Here is a 19,020-nt window from a genome sequence, read left to right as displayed (position 1 = left end):
ACAGTAAGTCCTCATGGTCATGATCAGATCATATTTGTATTAATATGTGATTAAAAACTACTGCTTTGTAATAGCAATTAAAGCATTCCATGAGCAATTCAATAGTGCTTCTTAAAGGCTTTTTGTTGCACTTTATGAACACCAAGCTGACAGTCAGGAGAACTGGTGTTAAACAATTCCCTGCAATTTTTCATGCCAGACAGTTGCCTTACAGTGGGCACACTTGGCTCTGCTCTTGCCCTCCTTGTCCAGCTGTGTTTTCACTCTTATATGCAATGGCTGCTCCATTTCCTTGCTCAGAGTCAGTTTTTATCACACTGCATGCATTGGGTTTTGTCTGGTGTTGGATATTCATTTCACCATTGCCTCCTGCACTTCCTGCCTAAATGCCTAGGAGAGCAGTGGAAATCAGTCTGGGTTTCTGCTTTTGTTATGACTACTTTGTTTCAGCTACTGCCCTGTTGCAGTGGCCTTGTTCCTCCAGTGATGGGCCCATGAGAATTTGCTGCTCCTGTGGTGGATCCCGTGTTCTTGGGAAGTGCTGAGCTTAGGTGCTTCCTTCTTCAGTGAACTGGATCCTATAAAACTTTCTTGAGATAGTAAGTGGAGAGGTAGTGAGGAGATGAATCACAGCATGGATACATCTCCTACTGTTTTATTTGCTTCTCTGAATCCCTCCAGTTTAACCAGTCCCCACCACTTGTGCTGTTCTCCACTTGGCTTGTATGAATGTAGTGAGACTGGTGCACAGTTTGTGGGTTTTTTGTGTAATAAAAACTGTGGTGTAATGAACAAGGGAAGAAGAAAGCTTGCTCTTTGGCAAGCTTCTCACACAGTTTCATCCTGTTTTGTTAGTCGTTTCTTGCTGAGAAGTCTGTTATTTTGGACACACTTGGAGGCAATTTCCATTTGGTAGATCTGTTTAGAACTTCAGAAATTTCCATGCCAGCCAATTCACCAAACATCATCTAAAATACCTGGAGATATGTTGGGGGGAAAAAATATTACTGGCTCCTTCTAGGAGATCCCATTAAAATATGGGCACTGCATAGAATAATCAGCATTGCAAGGAAGCCAGTTGCTCACTGCAGTTAAAAATGTGCTTAATGCATTTCTTTGTGTTCTGCCTCTGCATTTGTGCTGGTGATAAGGAATATCCTATCTTTAAATTGGGAAAGGAAAAAAACTCCAGTTGCTGTTCATAGTTTAAAAACCAGGCCATCTCTGAAGGGACAAAGGTCTGAGTGCTGCTGCTGGGTCACCAGTAGAACTGTGGCTTGTCTGGGGGAGGCAGACAGCTGATGCTGTGTATTGGGCTGGATCTGCCCCTTGGGCACTATGCATGCACAGCCAGTCTTGATGCTGGCTGCCAGAGCTTTGGTGGTAGTGGAATGTAGCTCATGATCTAGATTTGCTCTAGGTTCAGTCACTGACCCACTGATAAAGACTATCATATATTTCCTGAGCAAGACCATGCTCTAGCATGCTGGATCTGCCTGGGAATGATGCGGCTTGCCTGCAGTGAAAGGCTGGCTTTCTCCTTTCTATTGATTTCCGAATGGGGACTACCAGATCTTCACCTTGATCTCTAAAAGGATCTCTGAAGTAGCACACTTACACATGGGAACAGTCTGCTTGAGTGTAGAGAGCAGAGGAATTTGTATTGATAGCTGTTGAGTAACATTGTAATTGTCACTCTCTATTTCATGGACAGTTGATGTCAGATAAGATAAGCAGGGGGTTTTCAACGGCTGCTCCTCTCTTGCTGCAAGGTTCTGTGTCAACAGGAACTTTTGGCTAACTAGCACAAATAAGGAAGTAATAAAGAATTGAAGTGACTACACTTATTTTAATCACTTCTCTGAAATTATCAGAAATCACTTGTTTACTGGAAGCAGCCCAGCTCATGTGCTGGGTCAGAGAGTTAAGGATGATAATAATCTTCTTGTCTAACAGATTCCTTTGTCTGCTCTATCTGAATTTCCTTGAGCAACTCCAGGAGCAAATAACAGCCCACAAACATTTGAACAGCCATTCAAAGACTTTACTTTCACAAACTGAGGATCTGGGCCACGGGCAGAGCCCATTATTGCCTGTTCCTGCTAAATGCTTTTGCTGTTATGAAGAACAACATGTGAATTAAACTAAGTAAAGACGACAGCTCCTTGTCGGCTTTCGCCGCACGCAGGATGCCTCCGTTCCCATCAGGATTTGCAGCAGGCTTCTGCTTGCATCAGATTGCTTCAGATCTGCTCAGCTAACATAATTTGATGCTAATAAAGAATAATAAAGGGCAACAATTTCAGATACGCTGACAATAATCAGTGGTCCTGCCTTTATAAGTGACAGGAGCCTAGAGCTTGTTTTCCTAGAGGAGCCTGCCGTATCACAAGTACTGATCTCTGGTCCCACCACGCTCTGCATCGCAATGTGCTACCTGCTGGGAAAGCTCATCTCCGGCTATTTGTTTCTTTCATGGCAGAGTGTTTTTTTTCTCCTTCCTGTTTGCTGTTCAGCTCATTGCTGGGCTGCATTGCTATTCCAGCCAGCGCAGTCTCAAGTAAACATTTCTGTGCCATCCTTCTTGTGCAGCCGGCTTGCCCAGCATGGGGGCAGTTGGGAGGGAAGTGGGGGAGCTGGTAAACCCCTGTGTTTCCACATACTTCTCATGCTTGTTTTCCTTAAATTGCCCAGCGTTCAAAAGGGGAATTATGTGCAACCTGTCACCAGGAGGGGCTTTTCCTGGAAAGCCTTGAGGTGGCTGTGGGTTTTACAGGCTGTTTCCACATGAAGAGATTGTGGAAGACTGCAGAAGGGGCTTGGCCCCTGCTCTGCACACCAGATAAAAGCAGAAGGGAAGCTGTGATTGAATTTCCCATTGGCCCCCTGAGAGAAAGCACTGCCAGATGTGTGGAGTCACTAACAGCTTCTGACTGTAAATGGAGTACAGGCTGCAAGGTGTCTTTGTCTTTCACCATATCTCAGTACTTGCTGGGACCTGCTGAGTGCTGTGAAATGAAGAAAATGATCCAGATGACCAAAGAACTACTGGTCAGACAGCAAAGGTAGTAAGTTCATCCTGCAAGATCTGCTACCCACTGAATTGCAGTTAAGTGGAAATAATGCTACCGCTGCCTATTGGCAACATTGTATTCCCAGTCAGCATGGTTTGGGCTGGTGCTAATGCTGTAGAAGACAAGAATCATAGGTTTGGAAAAGATCTCAAAGATCATCAAGTTCAACCATCAACCTAACGCCACCACAGCCACTAAACCCTGTTCTGAACTGCCATGTCAGCATGCTTTTTTACCACCTCCAGGGCTGGGGCCTCCAGCATCTCCCTGGAAACCTATTCCAATGCTTGTTCACTCTTTCAGTAAAGAAATTTTTCCTAATATCCAACCTAAACCTCCCATGGAGCATCTTGAGGCCACTTCTCTTGTCCTGTAGTTAGGAGAAAAGCCGTGTGTCTGTGTGTATGTCCGCTCCTCCCCCCAGCCTCCTGTTTAGGTACCTGTAGAGAGCAACAGAGTCTCTGCTTGGCCTCTTCTTCTCCAGACTAAAGAACCCCAGGGCCTGAAGGAGGGTTACTGCTTATGCTAATGTTCTGCATTTGTACAGCACTGCATACCTGAACCTGTCCCTGCAAAGACATCCAGCTGACTGTCAGTGGGCCTTGAATTTGTTTGTGCTTTTGGAAGAAGCTGCTGTATTTCCTTAAGGCCTCTGGGGTAAAGTTAATTTTGTATCACATGAAAAACTTCTGACTGCGAATAAGCTTCTGGTGTAGTTGCAAGATTGCTGCTTGCCCTCAGAAAGAGGCATTTTTGTGATGTGCTAAGAGGACAGTGTTAGTGAATTCATGATCAGAATATAGAATGAACCAGGTTGGAAAAGGCCTTTGAGATCGAGTCCAGCCTATCACCCAACACCACCTAATCAACACCATCTAATCCTTACTGTTTGATTTAGGTATTGAGTCCAAAATGTACTCAGCACTGGTTAGGCCACACCTTGAGTACTGTTTCCAGTTCTGGGCCCCTCAGTTTAAGAAAGGTGTTGAGATGCTGGAAGGTGTCCGGAGAAGCGCAACAAAGATGGGGAAACAACGGAGCTTGTTGGGAGCTGAGTTTCCTGCATGGCATAGCCTGTGAATAATGACTAGCTGAGTTACCATCATACTGTGCTGTTGATCTAGTTCTGCCAGCTGAGGGAGTGCACATGTTGGGATGTGACCACTGACTGCGTGTGGAGCGATTCCTTGATTCTGACATAGTTGTTAAGTGTGGAGCTGTGGAGTTCTGACCATTGCTGAGTGCAGTGTAATTGCAGATCACTCTTTTAACAGCAGTATGCTTGCAGCATGAGTGAAAGGCTGGTATGTGGCTAAAGAAGGTAGGGCATCATGCAACAGAGTGCTTGACTCATCATGGTTAGTGCAGTACAGAAAAAGGTTTTGGGCTGCAAAATGAATATTTATTCAAGCAAGGGTGGAGAGCACTTCCAGGAAAACTTTTTTTTGATGGCTTCTAGTAATGCATATGTTGCTCACACTCTTAACTGGGGCCAATAAAATGACAGGGGTTTGAACTTAAGGTGCCCTTTTTGTGTGTGTGTGTGTCAGAGGATTGTGTTCTCCTACATCTTTTAACCCTACACATCACTTATCATCATGTTGTCAAAACTCCTCCTTCATATAGCTCTTAATGAATGTATTTGCAAGAACAGAACCGTGCTGGGTTAGGAACTGGCTGGAGGGCTGAGCCCAGAGAGTGGTGATGAATGGTGCCACTTCCAGCTGGCAGCCGGTCACTAGTGGTGTGCTCCAGAGATCAGTGCTGGGCCCCATGCTCTTTAATATCTTCATTGATGATCTGGATGAGGGGATTGAGTCAGTCATCAGCAAGTTTGCAGATGACACCAAGTTGGGAGCAGGTGTTGATCTGTTAGAGGGTAGCAGGGCTCTGCAGAAGGACCTTGACCAACTGGACAGATGGGCAGAGTCCAACATGAAGGCATTCAACAAATCCAAGTGCCAGGTGCTGCACTTTGGCCACAACAACCTCATGCAGCACTACAGGCTAGGGTCGGAGTGACTGGAGAGCTGCCAAACAGAAGGGGACCTGGGGGTGCTGATTGACAGCTGGCTAAACATGAGCCAGCAGTGTGCCCAGGTGGCCAAGAAGGCAAATGGCATCCTGGCATGCATCAAGAATAGTGTGGTCAGCAGGAGCAGGGAAGTCATTGTGCCCCTGAACTCTGCACTGGTTAGGCCACACCTTAAGTACTGTGTCCAGTTCTGGGCCCCTCAGTTTAAGAAGGACATTGAGACCCTTGAACATGTCCAGGGAAGGGCAACAAGGCTGAGGAGAGGCCTCAAGCACAAGCCCTATGGGGAGAGGCTGAAGGAGCTGGGATTGTTTAGCCTGGAGAAGAGGAGGCTCAGGGGAGACCTTCTTGCTGTCTACAACTACCTGAAAGGTGGTTGTAGCCAGGAGGGGTTGGTCTCTTCTCCCAGGCAACCAGCACCTGAACAAGAAGACACAGTCTCAAGCTGCTCTGTGACCCTCACAGTTAGTTAGAAGTAACTTGGCCTCCATAGATAGAAATGGAGTGGTAGTAGTTGTTCATCTTTGCCAGCAAGTAGTAGTGCAGCTTCACTGGGTCTGTACTACAAGCAAGTGTTGCAAATGGCCACCCATCCATCCCAGACCTTAGGGTCCAGGAGCAGCACTCTGCAGTTGCATGCAAGGGTCTGTTTGGCTGCTGTCGGTTAGTAGATACAATATAGCACGATGTCAAACTTTGTGTTGCTGTGTATCCAGCACTGGATAACCGTGTCCAGAGAAGGGCAACGAGGCTGGGGAGAGGCCTTGAGCACAAGCCCTATGAGGAGAGGCTGAGGGAGCTGGGGTTGTTTAGCCTGGAGAAGAGGAGGCTCAGGGGTGACCTCATTGCCCTCTACAACTACCTGAAGGGTGGTTGTAGCCAGGAAGGGGTTGGCCTCTTCTCCCAAGCAACCGGCAGCAGAACAAGGGGACACAGTCTCAAGCTGAGCCAGGGGAGGTTTAGACTCGAGGTGAGGAGGAAGTTCTTCACCGAGCGAGTCATTCGTCATTGGAACGGGTTGCCCAGGGAGGTGGTTGAGTCATCGACCCTGGAGGCATTCAAGGGGAGATTGGACGTGGCACTTGGTGCCATGGTCTAGTCATGGGTCTGTGTTGATAGGTTGGACTCGATGATCCTCGGAGTCCTTTCCAACCTAAGTGATACTGTGATACTGTTGCTGATCTGCAGTCTGTGGTGAGCACACATCTTGAAGTGTTTGTGTTTCAGTCTCACCTGAAATGAGAAGAAATGTGGAGACCTTTCATTCCTGCATGCTTGGTTCAAAGACTTCTTGTGGTGCTAGGCAGGTGAAAAAAGATGTGAATGAATCTATTTCTTTTAGTGCTGCTCATATTAATAGGCTTTGCTCTTCATGCTTATTGTATTGTAATTCTGATTTAACAACATTTATCAGTGGAGGATCACTGCAGGGTCTTTAATGATTGTGGTTGTTCAAGCTGATAGTCTGAGACTATTAAATAAGCTCCAATTACTTCCCATTTGTTTGTGTTGTGGTTTTTTTTCTTCCCCTGCAAGTAACAAAATGTAATCCTGAAGTTCATTATTATTCTTTGCATTGTATTCATCCAAATAGATTTTTCTCCCTAATTAAGGCTGAATACATTGGTGCTAAAGTGGCCCTATGTTACAAGGGTATTTTCATTTGTATGTGAGGGTGGCTTTGGTTTCTTCCATCCATATTTTAATTATGCTTAATTTCTCTAGCTGCCAGAGATCCTATTGTGTGTCTCAGCAATTCACCCTGGGCCGCTCAAGATTGTTTAGATTGGAGTGGGAATAGGCCTCCAGATGAATTCAGTTGGAGTCTAGTTAATAACGAGTCACCAGGAAGCAATTTCAAGTGTTTACTACTGCTTTGACGGGTATAAAGTGTATATTGGCTGAATTTTGGGTGAAGGAAATAGAGATGAAAGCAGAGGAATTCGGTTCACGTTAGCCTTGTTATTTTTTTCATGAGGTGGGTCACTTAAAGGGGGAGGTAGGAAAGAATCCAAACCCCTGAGCAGGTTGGCTAGTAATGGGTATTGAGTGTGGTGCTCATGGCCATGTTCTGAACATGCAGCTGGTTGAGCTTTACTCTTATTTTGTGTTATTTCTGTATGATCTTTCTGGGGCATCTTCATCCAATAATGGAGCAGTACAATATGGTAATAATTAAAAACACAGAACATCTCCTTTTCAGTATTGTGTGTAATGAATCCAGGAGGCTTAGTAATGCTGGTAAATGTTGCAGGGCAGCTGCTCCAAGGGAGCAGCCTTTTGAGGATTTGATCACCTGGGAACGGTGCAATTGTAAGGGTGAGTTCCCTTGTCTGCACCGAGGCAGAGCCAGCTGCAGTGCAGAGCACAGGTAGAAGCAGTTGAAGTGTGTGTGTGTGTGTGCATGCAGCAAACCAGCCTGACCAGTGCTGCTGGTGGTGAGTTTGACTGTGAGGGACCCTTGCCAACAGACGATCTGTGTGCGTTAGTCTGGAGTCTCTAATGAAATCATCATTTGAAAGGGAGCAATGTTCAGAAAGCAGAGGCAGTTACTGGTTACAAATCCAGTTCTGTTACAGACTGTGGTGTCTTCCAGTCCTCCTGTGGAAGTACAAATGTTCTTGAGAAGTTTAATTAGCAGGAAACAGAGTTGTCAGTGTTTGAAATCCTATGGATGTGTGCTTTCACAGCTCCCTCTAGCAGTACTCCAGACTGTTTAATAGCCAGGTGGGTATTTGAAATTGCTGTTAATACAGGGTGGCTGTTCATACAGTACTGTGCTAAGCTGGCTGGAGCAAGGGTGACAGTCTGGACTCTGGAGGGGTGTAATGCTGGTTTACTCCACAGCCTGAATCACTCTGAAAGTAAGTCACATGTTAGCAAGAAACAGAAAAACTAGTTTGAGGGAAGCAGATGAAGTTTTGAAGTTTTATTTCAAACCAGAACATTTTTCCTTAATGTACAAATGTTAGGCATGAAAAAGGGGAAAAAAGGCCATTTCTATTCATGGTATTTCTACAGTGTTGTTTCTAGTCTTTTGGGACACACTGAAGTCCATTTTAAAAAATGCAAAAATCCATTGGTAGCATTTTTGGAAAGGAAAGGAAAAACAATCTTGCAAACAGCAATCACTCCCCAATGCAAGTGTTCCACTGCGGGGTCCCTTGGCTCTGCGTTTTGTGGCCATCCATCTGTTACTCCGCAGCCTTGAAATGCAAGTGTGCAGCTACAGCAGTGTCTGGAAGTATTTGTTAGTGCTGAATCCTGAAGGACTCTTGCTTTTTGAAGTACCAGCATCCCGCTTTTAACTCAAATGATTGCTTTTCCTTGTACTGTTTGTACATAATAGAACAGACTGTATTTGAAACACTTTCGTCTTTACCAGCTTGAAAGTTCAAAGTCCTCTTTTGTATCTTCCACTTTAATATCAGGCACAAAGTTACTTGATATATTTCTCACAAAATGTTTCTCGCAAGTCTTCCACCACTGACAGCTGAAGTGCAATGCTCTAATTAGAGTGAAATGGAAAAACATATGGAAAAATCTTAACAACATGAACATGCTCAGCCTGTGGACCATGGTGGGCTGCAGCACACTGGAGAGGTGCCTGGAGCTCCTGCAGAGCCAGCAGCGTGTCAGCTCCACAGGCTTGGTCATCTTGGGGGACAGGCTTGCTTGGTCTGAGAGTGGGAAGGCAGAGAGGCTTCAACATGTTAATAGAATCAATAAGGTTGGAAAAGACCTCAGAGATCATCAAGTCCAACCTATCACCCAACACCTCATGACTAACTAAACCATGGCTTCAAGTGCCATGTCCAGTCCACTCTTGAACACCTCCAGGGGCGGTGACACCACCACCTCCCTGGGCAGCACATTCCAATGGCAAATGACTATTTCTGTGAAGAACTTTCTCCTCACCTTGCATCTAAACTTCCCCTGGCACAGTTTGAGACTGTGTCCTCTTGTTCTGGTGGTGGTTGCCTGGGAGAAGAGACCAAGCCCCTCCTGGCTACAACCACCCTTCAGATAGTTGTAGAGGGCAATGAGGTCTCTGCTGAGCCTCCTCTTCTCCAGGCTAAACAATCCCAGCTCCCTCAGCCTCTCCTCATAGGGCTTGTGCTTGAGGCCTCTCCCCAGCCTTGTTGCCCTTCTCTGGACACGCTCAAGTGTTTCGATGTCCTTCTTAAACTGAGGGGCCCAGAACTGGACACAGTACTTCAGGTGTGGCCTAACCAGTGCTGAGTTCTCCTGCCTCACTCAGCCTTTATTTGCTGTGATTTTATTTTTGAAAGAATCATGATAGTGCCCATCCTTCTGAATGCATTTAGCAGAAGAGTGAACATCTGAACTATTGCAGGCAAATTTGACTTTGCAGTTTTACTTTACAAAGATGGAGAAAGAGAGTTTGTCTCAGACTCTTGCAGAAAAGGAGGATGGAGCAAAGCTGCTTTCCCGTGATGGCATTGGAAGTCAGCTGTGGGGCTGAAGTTGTAGTGCTGCTTGGTTTGTCAGCCTGCTGCTGCCCGTGGAACAGGTAGTCTGAGGTAGTTTCTTTGTCTGTGTGCCAAGGCAGATGTTCAAAAAAGGGGATGAAATTGGGAGTTTGAGACCACTGAAGTAGGAGGAGTGTTTATAATTTCTGCTCTCGTTCTGAACACCACAGTGTAGTGTCTGTAGTTCTGCTGGGAGAAAAGGTTTTGATTTCAACTAAGAGCGAGCCCTCAAATGTGCAAAGGTTAGGACAGAAGAAAATTATTTAATCCAGGAGCAAGCTTCCCTGTGGAGAGGCCATCCTCTGACTCCTCTGGCAGTGTGGAAGGTATCACCGTTGAATAATTAACAAGCTTTACAAAGTAATGTGCCACAGAGCTGGAACTGATATTGAATGGGAACTTGGTTGAGTTTTCTTCTTCTAGTGCTGTTTAAATTCTTCTTGGTCACAGGTCAGGTAAAACAGATGGGCCAGTAAAAACTGATCAGATCTCTTCAAGCCTTTGACTTATGATGCAGACTTCGAAGTTGCTTATCTCCTTCTCAAGGTGTGGGGTGGTTTGGAGCTGACATCAACACAGCTCACCCCAGCCAATCAGCAAGAGACTGCACAAGCTCCAGGCACTCATTTTGTCTCAGATATGCATAACTGCCCAGTGACTGCACATTTTCATATGTGATCAATAATTGTGTTTTATTTATGTGACAGGAGGGGGAAAAATACCTAATTTTTACAGTACAGGTGTTTGATTTTTTTCCCTGGCCCTCAAGGCCAGCATGGCCACTGTTTTGTATTTAGAGGCAGGTCTGTATTTTGCTGTTGCTCAGTGTGTGCTGTGCCTGTTTGTGGTTTGTTTGCTGTGTCTTTAGGGTACCAAGCTTTGCCAGGGGAAGAACACGAGAATATGTTCTCAGTACGAAGAGACAGCAAATCCCTCCGTGCTGGAGAGAAAATCAGTTGTGTCAGATAAACTGAAACTGTGAACATTTGCCTTTCAGGGCTTGATTGCACATGGTCCATCCATCTGTGTAGTATTTGTAGGGCTTCCTTGATATAGAAATCATACAATGAAACATTCATCCTGAGAGAGGAGTGTTTTCTTGTTGTTGGGAGGAAACACTCTGCATGATGCACTGAGCAGCTTTTGCAGACAAATGCACATTCTTACTGTGCCCTTGTGAACTGATTGGGGTTTTCTTTCACTTTCCTGACAAAGCCTCTCCCAAAGGAGCTGTGTGGCACAGACAGGTGGCAGGTGCTGCTGGACTGGTGCCTTCCTGGTCACTGCATGCTCTTCCTCTTGGATCTGGTGTCTTGAGGTGGATCCCTCAGCCACAAAAGTCTGCATGCCCTTGCTGTCTGCAGAGCTGGTGTGCATTTTTGTCTCTGCTGACTTATGTGCACATTAGGTTATCTCTTTAAAAGCAGATTTGAAATTGCTCTGGTGTTGGCTCTTTGCATATTGCAACAATCTGAGTGTCACATGGCCTAATTCTGGCTGTTGGCCGAGGCAGCCTTCCAGCATCAGTCTGAAACCCTGCGAGTTGGCCCCTAAAGGCTTTGTAGCATATTCTGGCTGTGCAGTAGGATACCTCACAGAGTATCTTCTGGGTTATTGCAGTTTTCCCTTGGTCAATATTGCACCTCCTGTCTTTAGGAGTCAGGATGGAGAGGTCTACTTGAAAGGTTACATGAGAGTTTGTGCCCTAGGTTTTCTGAACTGGACAAACCCAACTACAGATTTGTGCTTGAACCTACTTAACTTAGAGCCAAATATGCATGACAGATGGATGTGGAAAATGTGTGGAGAGAGGCAGCCTGGAGGTGTATAAACTACCTGGGGTCTGGCTGAGCAGGTGTGTTGTACTTGCAAAGCCTTTGAGAGTGTTACAGGCTGTTGTTAAAATCCAGTTGTCATTACAGACAGCTGTAAAGTTCTTCCAAATTCTCCTTGTTTGTGCTGGGTACAGTGAGCAGCAGCTGCTGCTGGGTTTGCAGTAGGTGACAGCGTCAGTTTCTTCCATGGTCTTCTCAGTAGGTGGCAAAGGCTCTACCTCTGTGGGATCCTGGACTTTCTCTCTTGAGATAGATGGGATGTTGAATTCAATCACGCTCACAGTACCTGAGCCCCAGACCCTCAATCACCACAGACAAAGTGGGTGATACACCAAAGAGCGTACATTCTGTGTGACAGATTTTATTAAAGCACATTAAGGTGGAGTGTGGAGAATTCTAACCTGTGCATTCAACAAGGAGCAGAGTTTGGAGCAGGATTAAAACTCTTATTGCATGCAATGGCCCTGAGCTTAAAATGTTATTTTTGCATTAATGTTGTAGTGTTATTTTTAGCATCAATGGCAATCAGTATGCAATTGGCAATGATCTCATGCACACTCCTGGGTACAGACTGTTCTTTCCCAGTTTGGGAGTATTTGCTAGTTGCTGAATTGCAACATGTGCACACACAGAAGAGGCCCCACAGTCATTAGACCTCTCCCTGCCAGGGCCCTCACCATCCAGTACTCAGCAGTTAATCTCTCCATGAATCTTCTGAGAACCAGATAAACTTAGGACCAAACATTTTGTCTCTGGAAATCCTTCTCTTAGAGCTGCATTCTCTGATGGATATCCACAGTGCCACAACTGAGCTTTGAAATACAGTGCTACAAAGTGACTAAAAGCCTCCAAAGGTTTCATTATTGAGGCTGTAAACAGGGTTGGCTTTTAAAATAGGGGTGTGGGAAATGCTTCAGCCTGATCCTGTCCTTCTCTGCGAGAGCAGAATAGCTTTCATTGATGCCAGGAGCAGGCATGGGTCATTGAGGCACAACCTTGACCTCCTGTGGGAAGGGTGCAGGCTTGCCCTGTCAGACCTGGCGGGAGGCTGTGTCACTCCCAGAGAAGCATGCGTAGGATCACTCAGAAAGGGAGTGTTGTGCTAGGAGTGTGATGGAAGCACAGCTGAAATAGATGCTCTTGAGCAATGTGTTGTGTCCTAGACCTGTAATATTGGGTAACTTTTATAGGGCAGCCTCCCAAATGAGCTGGTTTTGGACAGAGCCTCTTCTGATCAATGTCTGCTCTAACGAGAATTGTTCCGCTGCAAAGGCCAAAGTGGTGCTTTCTGTAACCACATTTTGGTGTGTTCTGTGCATGTGATGAAGTCTCTGCAACACAAAAATTAGCAGTGTCAGTTTTGAAATTACTGCTTTCATCTTAAGACACTGGATACATAGGACTAGCTGGGTAGGGATGCTCTGCTGAAACCCCTAGAGCTGCAGCCCGTGATGGTGGCAGGCAGCTGCACACCTTGACCACCACACGTGGGTGCAGGGCTGGTAATGTGGAGAGCCAAGACTCCGACTGAAATACCACAGAAGTATTATGTTAGATGCTGTTTGAAACAGGAGTGGGCCCAAATGGTTGAAATGGGGCAGGAGGACAGAGCATGGGGCAGGGCTATATGCTCCTTGGGATGAGGGAAGGCTTGTGCCTGTAGCACTGGTTTAGGCCAGTGTCTACTTTGTAGGTACTAAGAGTTACTGTTGAAAACCAACACAGCAAACACTCTCTCCCTTCCTTTCCCCTTTATCAGCATGTCATTTGCTGTACAGGTTAGGATTTTAAAATACATTTTTTTTTAGCTTAAAGACCAAAAAATGTTTAGTAGGAGTCAGTCTGAGAGGGAATGTAGCTGAGATGCACAGAAATATCCCATCATGGCATTGGCTTTTAGCAACCCTGGAAAAACTTTAATGGAGAAGACAAATTTAGTCATTTTTTCCTCCATCGTTGCAGCTAGCTCTTCTGTCCCTAAACTGCAGTATGGTGGAATGCTCCAGTTGCAAAGTGCTTTCAAGTGCATTTAGCATGAAAATTACCAACAGGGATACTTCACATTGCTGCAGAGCTCTGTCCCTGTAGCTCTCTGCACACTGCTGCTCTTCAACCCCAACAAAAAAGTCCACAGCTGCCCTTTCATAATTTCCTTTGTATTTCACTCCTTAACCTGTTGAAATTTAAGGACTATTTATAAAGAATAGCTCATACTATGTTTGTGTTATTTACATTCATGGCATTAATAGCATCTTAAATGCTGCTTGTGTTGCAAAACAGTTGAAAGAGACAAGGGAAAGCTCTGGGTGAGCCACTGAGGTACAGATTAAACCATCCATGCCCTTTTGTGCCTCATTTGGTTATTCTCATTTATTCATCCAGATGCCTGCAACTTCAGATAGCTCTGTGTGCTCCTGCCTGCATTGGAGGGCTGGTGGAATGTCCTGCTGTCAAAGAGGGAACAATGTCTCTGTGTTAAAGAGTAGCTGCAGTGTGTGGGCTATGATTCTTCATGGTCAGTGTAATTTAATGGGTGCATACCTGTGTGTATGTAATATATGCACATAATCACATATACATACACATGCACATGAGTGCAGAGAGAGCATCTTGCATTTAATTGTTTGAGGAAAAAGAGGTGAATTCCAGCACCCCTTAGAGGAAATGTGACAGCACGGCAATAAAAGTTTCTGACTGGCTGCTTCTGTACAAATCCAAGAGCATTACAATGGAACAAGTCAAAGTATACAAGTGGCATAGCTAAGCAGAGGTTTTGGAGCTTGTTCAACAGCAAAGGTAGTGCAACAGCTGTCAAACATCTGGAGTCTAAGAGCAGCCCCACTTCAGTGGAGATGTTTTGAGCTGATATTAATAAGCTTTACGTTTGTCTTGCTCTAGTTGCAGTTTGCTGGGTTTGGAGAATGAGCTATTCAAAAGTTTCTCGTTGCAGGACAGCAGAGGTCAAAATGATATTGACTCCCTTCATGGCCTTGGATAAGTCATTATCTCCTTCTCCTTCCTCTACAAAACCTGACTGTTAAGTGGCTCCTTGCAGAAGAGGTGTGAGAAGCAATTAGCTAATGCTGGCTAAATGTTTTGAATACCAAATGTGGCTCATAGGTGCCAAGAGTGGCTCCCATCAGTCATCCATAGCAGATGCTGTCATTTACCAGCTCCTGATTGTTGGTTGTTAGGTCTTCTATTAGTGGAAAGAAAACAGGACAGATTCAAAGAGTCTATCAATATTTATACTCCCTGTCTTCAGATGTTTTAATGACATTTCCCCATTGATTTAATCTTCTGTTGAACATCTAAATAAATTGTTGTGTTTCCTCATCCAGCAGGTCTAAAAATTGGTTCCCACTAGCCCGAGGACTAGTTTCAGGTTTCTATTTGGTAGCAATATACACATATAAGTGCCTCTTGGTTTTGCTCTAGTCTGGCACATCTGCTCTATAGCACATTGCCATGTTCTCTGTCTCAAAGATCCCTGGGGGATTTCTGCTTTTTCTTTGCTGTTGTAAACATACTCTGGTATGGGGCTAGGACAAGTTCCCATGGTAGTAGGTGGAGGCAGGGGTGAAACTGTGAAGCAGAGCATTATTCTGCATCAGACACATGTTTTACATGGTCTGTTCCTTTTCCTTTACAGGATATATTTTAAATGTTGAGATGTGGTCTGTGTATTTATGAAGTGTGCCTAGTGTGGAGAAAGGGAAGATGGTGGTCAAGAGCTGGTGTCTGAGCCCGCCTTTGACCCTCCTGGGGAGCCTCAGTGTCTGCAGCTGCTCATCCTCTCACATGGGGCTCAGTTTTGCAGTATGGTGTATTGTAACTGATTGATGTTTTCATGTAAGAAATGCTTCTAATGCATGGGATGTGACTATTTGGAGTAAGCTGAGTGTAATTTCTCTCCCCATTTATAGGATGGCTATTTTTCCCACCGACCAAAAGAGAAAATGCGAACAGACAGCAATAATGAGAACTCAGTCCCCAAGGACTTTGAAAATATTGATAACAGCAACTTTGCTCCCAGGACTCAGAGACAAAACCACCAGTCTGAGCTGGTGAAAAAACCTCTTAGCAAGCAAAAGGAGCACTTGAGAAAGAAACTGGAAGAGGAGAAGATGAAGGAGAACTTGTTGCTGGGGAAGAACTCCAATGAGGTGGTGCGGTTCAGTGATCACCCCGGAAAAAACAGCAGCAGCACCGACAGTTTGAAGGAGATTCACAAGCCTCCCAGACAGCACCTTTTAAAAAAAAGTGGAAACAGCTCCCCTGAACTGAGCCATGAGCAAGCACCCAAGTGTGAGGTCACGGGCAAGGAGGCCATCTCGGCCATGTCCCGCTCCAAGTCGAAGCAGTGCCGGCAGCAGATTGCGGAGGCGTTCTGTCAGCACAAGCTGGGCAGGCTGATGCCGGAGAAGGTGACGCGCTTCTGCACGCTGGAGGGTGAGTTGGCAGGTGGTGAAGGAGAAATATTGTGGTGGAAGGATGTGGTGTAATTGAAATGGCCTTCTGGTGACAAATAGCTGTACTGCAGAAACGTACAGTGGCTTAGTCTATGAAAACGGGGGAGGGTTTGAGGGCGTTTTAAACGGGGAGTTAGGTGGATGTCACAAGAGCCTTGGTAGGTTGCTACAGTTTCTTTTCATTTCACTTCCAGTTTTATATTGCACTATGTGATCTAAGTATTCAGCACCTACTCCTGTTTCTTTGAGTTCTTAGTCTGCAGACACAGAGAAGCATAGATAAAGTCTTGCTGTTCTGTGCAGGAGTCACCTGCGTTTTGGGGATCGGGACACAGCCATGGTGAAGTCAGTGCCTTATGCTAGTCAATAAAGAGTGACACTGCTGTTGTGCTCACATGGCCATTTTTCAGCACAGTGGAGTCCTAGCTAATAACCAGGACTGCTAAGCATTTTGATAACCCAGGTAGAATAGAATAGAATTAACCAGGTTGGAAAAGACCTTTGAGGTCATCAAGTCCAACCTATCGCCCAACACCTCATGACTAACTAAACCATGGCACTACATGCCTCATCCAGTCTCTTCTTAAACACTTCCAGTAATGGTGATTCCACCACTTCCTTGGGCAGCACATTCCAATGGCCAGTCACTCTTTCTGTGAAGAACTTTTTCCTAACATCCAGCCTAAATCTCCCCTGGCACAGCTTGAGACTGTGTCCTCTTGTTCTGGTGCTGGTTGCCTGTGAGAAGAGAGCAACCCCCACCTGGCTACAACCTCCCTTCAGGTAGTTGTAGACAGCAATAAGGTCTCCCCTGAGCCTCCTCTTCTCCAGGCTGAGCAACCCCAGCTCCCTCAGCCTCTCCTCACAGGGCTTGTAAGTATAATTTTTAAAACATTCAAGTAATCCACAACCGTGGGGGTGGGGGTGTGGTGGGGGGGGTGTGGGGATGTGTGTGTGTGAGAAATGTGAATTTGTGGCTCACTTCTGTTTTTAATGTTCTTCAATCAGCAAAAGGAATTTCCAAAATCCCTGTTGTGGAGAGTCAGTTACCTCTGTTAGCCTAAGCCAAGCTCTGGTTTGTTGCTTTTGGTTTCTCCACGCAGTCAGATCCCTGAGGTCTCCCTCAGCTTGCTGCCGGTTTGCATGTGTGAGCTGAGCTTTTCCTACTTAGCAAGAAGAGTGCTTCATGTACCACCATTCATTTAGCTGTTTGCTTCTCATACACAGAAGTGCTTTTTGTCCCTTTTTATTTTTTAATAAAAAAGCATTGATCAGTTGATCAAAGTAGTTATTGATTGAGGGCCAGCATGATCTGCAGCAGCTCTTATTTATGCAGCAGTCCAAAGTCCCCAGCCTGTAATTGGCACTTCAGCCCATGCAAGTAAGGATGTCTTTGACAAAGCTGAAAGTGCAGAGGGACTTTCCCAAACATGAGGATAGGTCTTGCTTTGGCCTGGGGGGGCATGGGGACTAGAGGATGGTTAGTTTTTTCCATTGGAAATATTTAGTTAGATCCTCTACAGAAGATCTCATCCCTGTGACTTACCAGTTTATTGCACCATTGCAAAGCACTGGTTAATACTTGATGATTTCATTGTGGGAGGAAGGAGGATCCAGGCTGCCACTGCCTAAATTAGAAGCTAAACTCCCTGTACACAGTGGGGAAAAAAAGAGGTGTCCCAGAGGATATTGCCATATAAGTATCCCTCTGTAATAGGAAGCTTAGGCTTTTAATTACGATGACACCCATTACTAGGGTGAATGGTGTGAGCACCCCATTTCCTACCCCAGTACAGCTGTCACTCTTTGGGTTTATTTGGCTGTTACTGTCTCTTTTAGTGGTTTTTTTTCATCCATTTCTTGTCATGGTGTTACTCAAAACCTTTAAGCTGGATGGGCAAACATTGTCAATAAAGAATGAATGGAACAGGCAGAAGCCTTAATGTTCAGTGGGAAGCAGGGAGAGGGACAGCAAAGACAGCAGAAGTTGAAGGGAAGATAAAAGAACAGTAGAGGGGTAAGAATTGAGCAAAACCAGACATCAGTGAGTGCCCCTGAAATCCCATTGCAGTACCACTGGTGGAATCCACTGTGATAAGTGTGTCTTTGATACCCTTCCCTCTTCTCTAAGGACAGGAGAGTCAGCTCTGGTCTGTGAGAAAGCTAATGGAGGTCAGCACCTTGAAGGCACTGTCTTGCACTTTTGGGATCAAGGGTTTAACTTTCTAATGCCATCAATACCTTGTGCTGGGAAAATGCATCACACAAATACACCAGCTTCTGGAGAGAGATGGAAGATGCATTGGCATGGGGCTGGGCACACATTGAAACTGTCTGCAGTTTTGCACGCACTGTGATTCCATGCCCTGCCTGGTAATCTGTCTCCCTGGGATGCAGGGTGACTTTTCACAAGTCTCTTGTGCCCTGCAGGTAAGGTGGTAACAGTGGTCTTGGAACAAAGAACAGTGTCCCCTTTTACACTTGAAACCTTTCAGCTCCTATGTGCATTGCACTTTGGTGTCACTGCTTCCTTTGTAAAAAGACATAGCAATTAGTCCAGGAAAAGCAGGAGCTACAAGCACCAACAAAGCAATGGGGATTTGTCCAAATACAGTTCTGTTGTGAAATACACAGGAATTTAGTAACAACTGCTGAGATATGAATATATCCCACATTGGAAAACTGAAGTGGAAAAAGACCATGGCTACAGTTGTTAGGTTTGCAGTGCTAGAGTTTCATTTAGGTTTTTTTGTTTTAGGCAGTGATGCTTGTTTAGAAAGAATAATTGGAGGATGTCTTAACTTAGCCAGATGGATCCTTGTGGAAAATGTTGACTTTTCTTTGCCTCAAGGTTATTAACTCCTGCCCGTGCTGGCAGTTGAAATTAACCGCTTCAACGGCCAAATTTCCTTGGCAAAAGCCCTAGATATCCTGTGCTACATTCAAGGTTGCTCTGGAGCTGGGAGTTTTGCTGTGGGGAAGTGGTAAAGCAGCAGCATATTGAGTGGGACATGAGTTACTTATGCAGGAGGTGCCAGTGCACAAGCAGATGGGAAGGAGATCCAGAGTTTGAAGTCACTTCTCAAATGTCTGAATACATATCTATGAAGA

The 19,020-nt window shown here is 45.3% G+C and overlaps 1 protein-coding gene across 1 annotated transcript in view; it reads left to right on the top strand.

Annotated features, from left to right (window-relative positions):
- XYLT1 (xylosyltransferase 1) overlaps positions 1-19,020 on the top strand; it is a 184,325-nt gene that overhangs the window by 72,164 nt on the left and 93,141 nt on the right. Inside the window, exon 2 of the mRNA XM_068146850.1 lies at positions 15,364-15,889. Coding sequence (XP_068002951.1) covers positions 15,364-15,889 — 526 coding nt within the window. The remainder of the gene's footprint in view (positions 1-15,363; positions 15,890-19,020) is intronic.

This window comes from Melanerpes formicivorus, unplaced genomic scaffold (genome assembly GCF_026170545.1).
Source record: "Melanerpes formicivorus ecotype bairdi unplaced genomic scaffold, bMelFor1.0.p_v2 SCAF_14, whole genome shotgun sequence".
NCBI lineage: Eukaryota > Metazoa > Chordata > Aves > Piciformes > Picidae > Melanerpes > Melanerpes formicivorus.
Note: the sequence above shows the minus strand (reverse complement) of the source record. Positions and strands in the feature narration are given on the sequence as shown.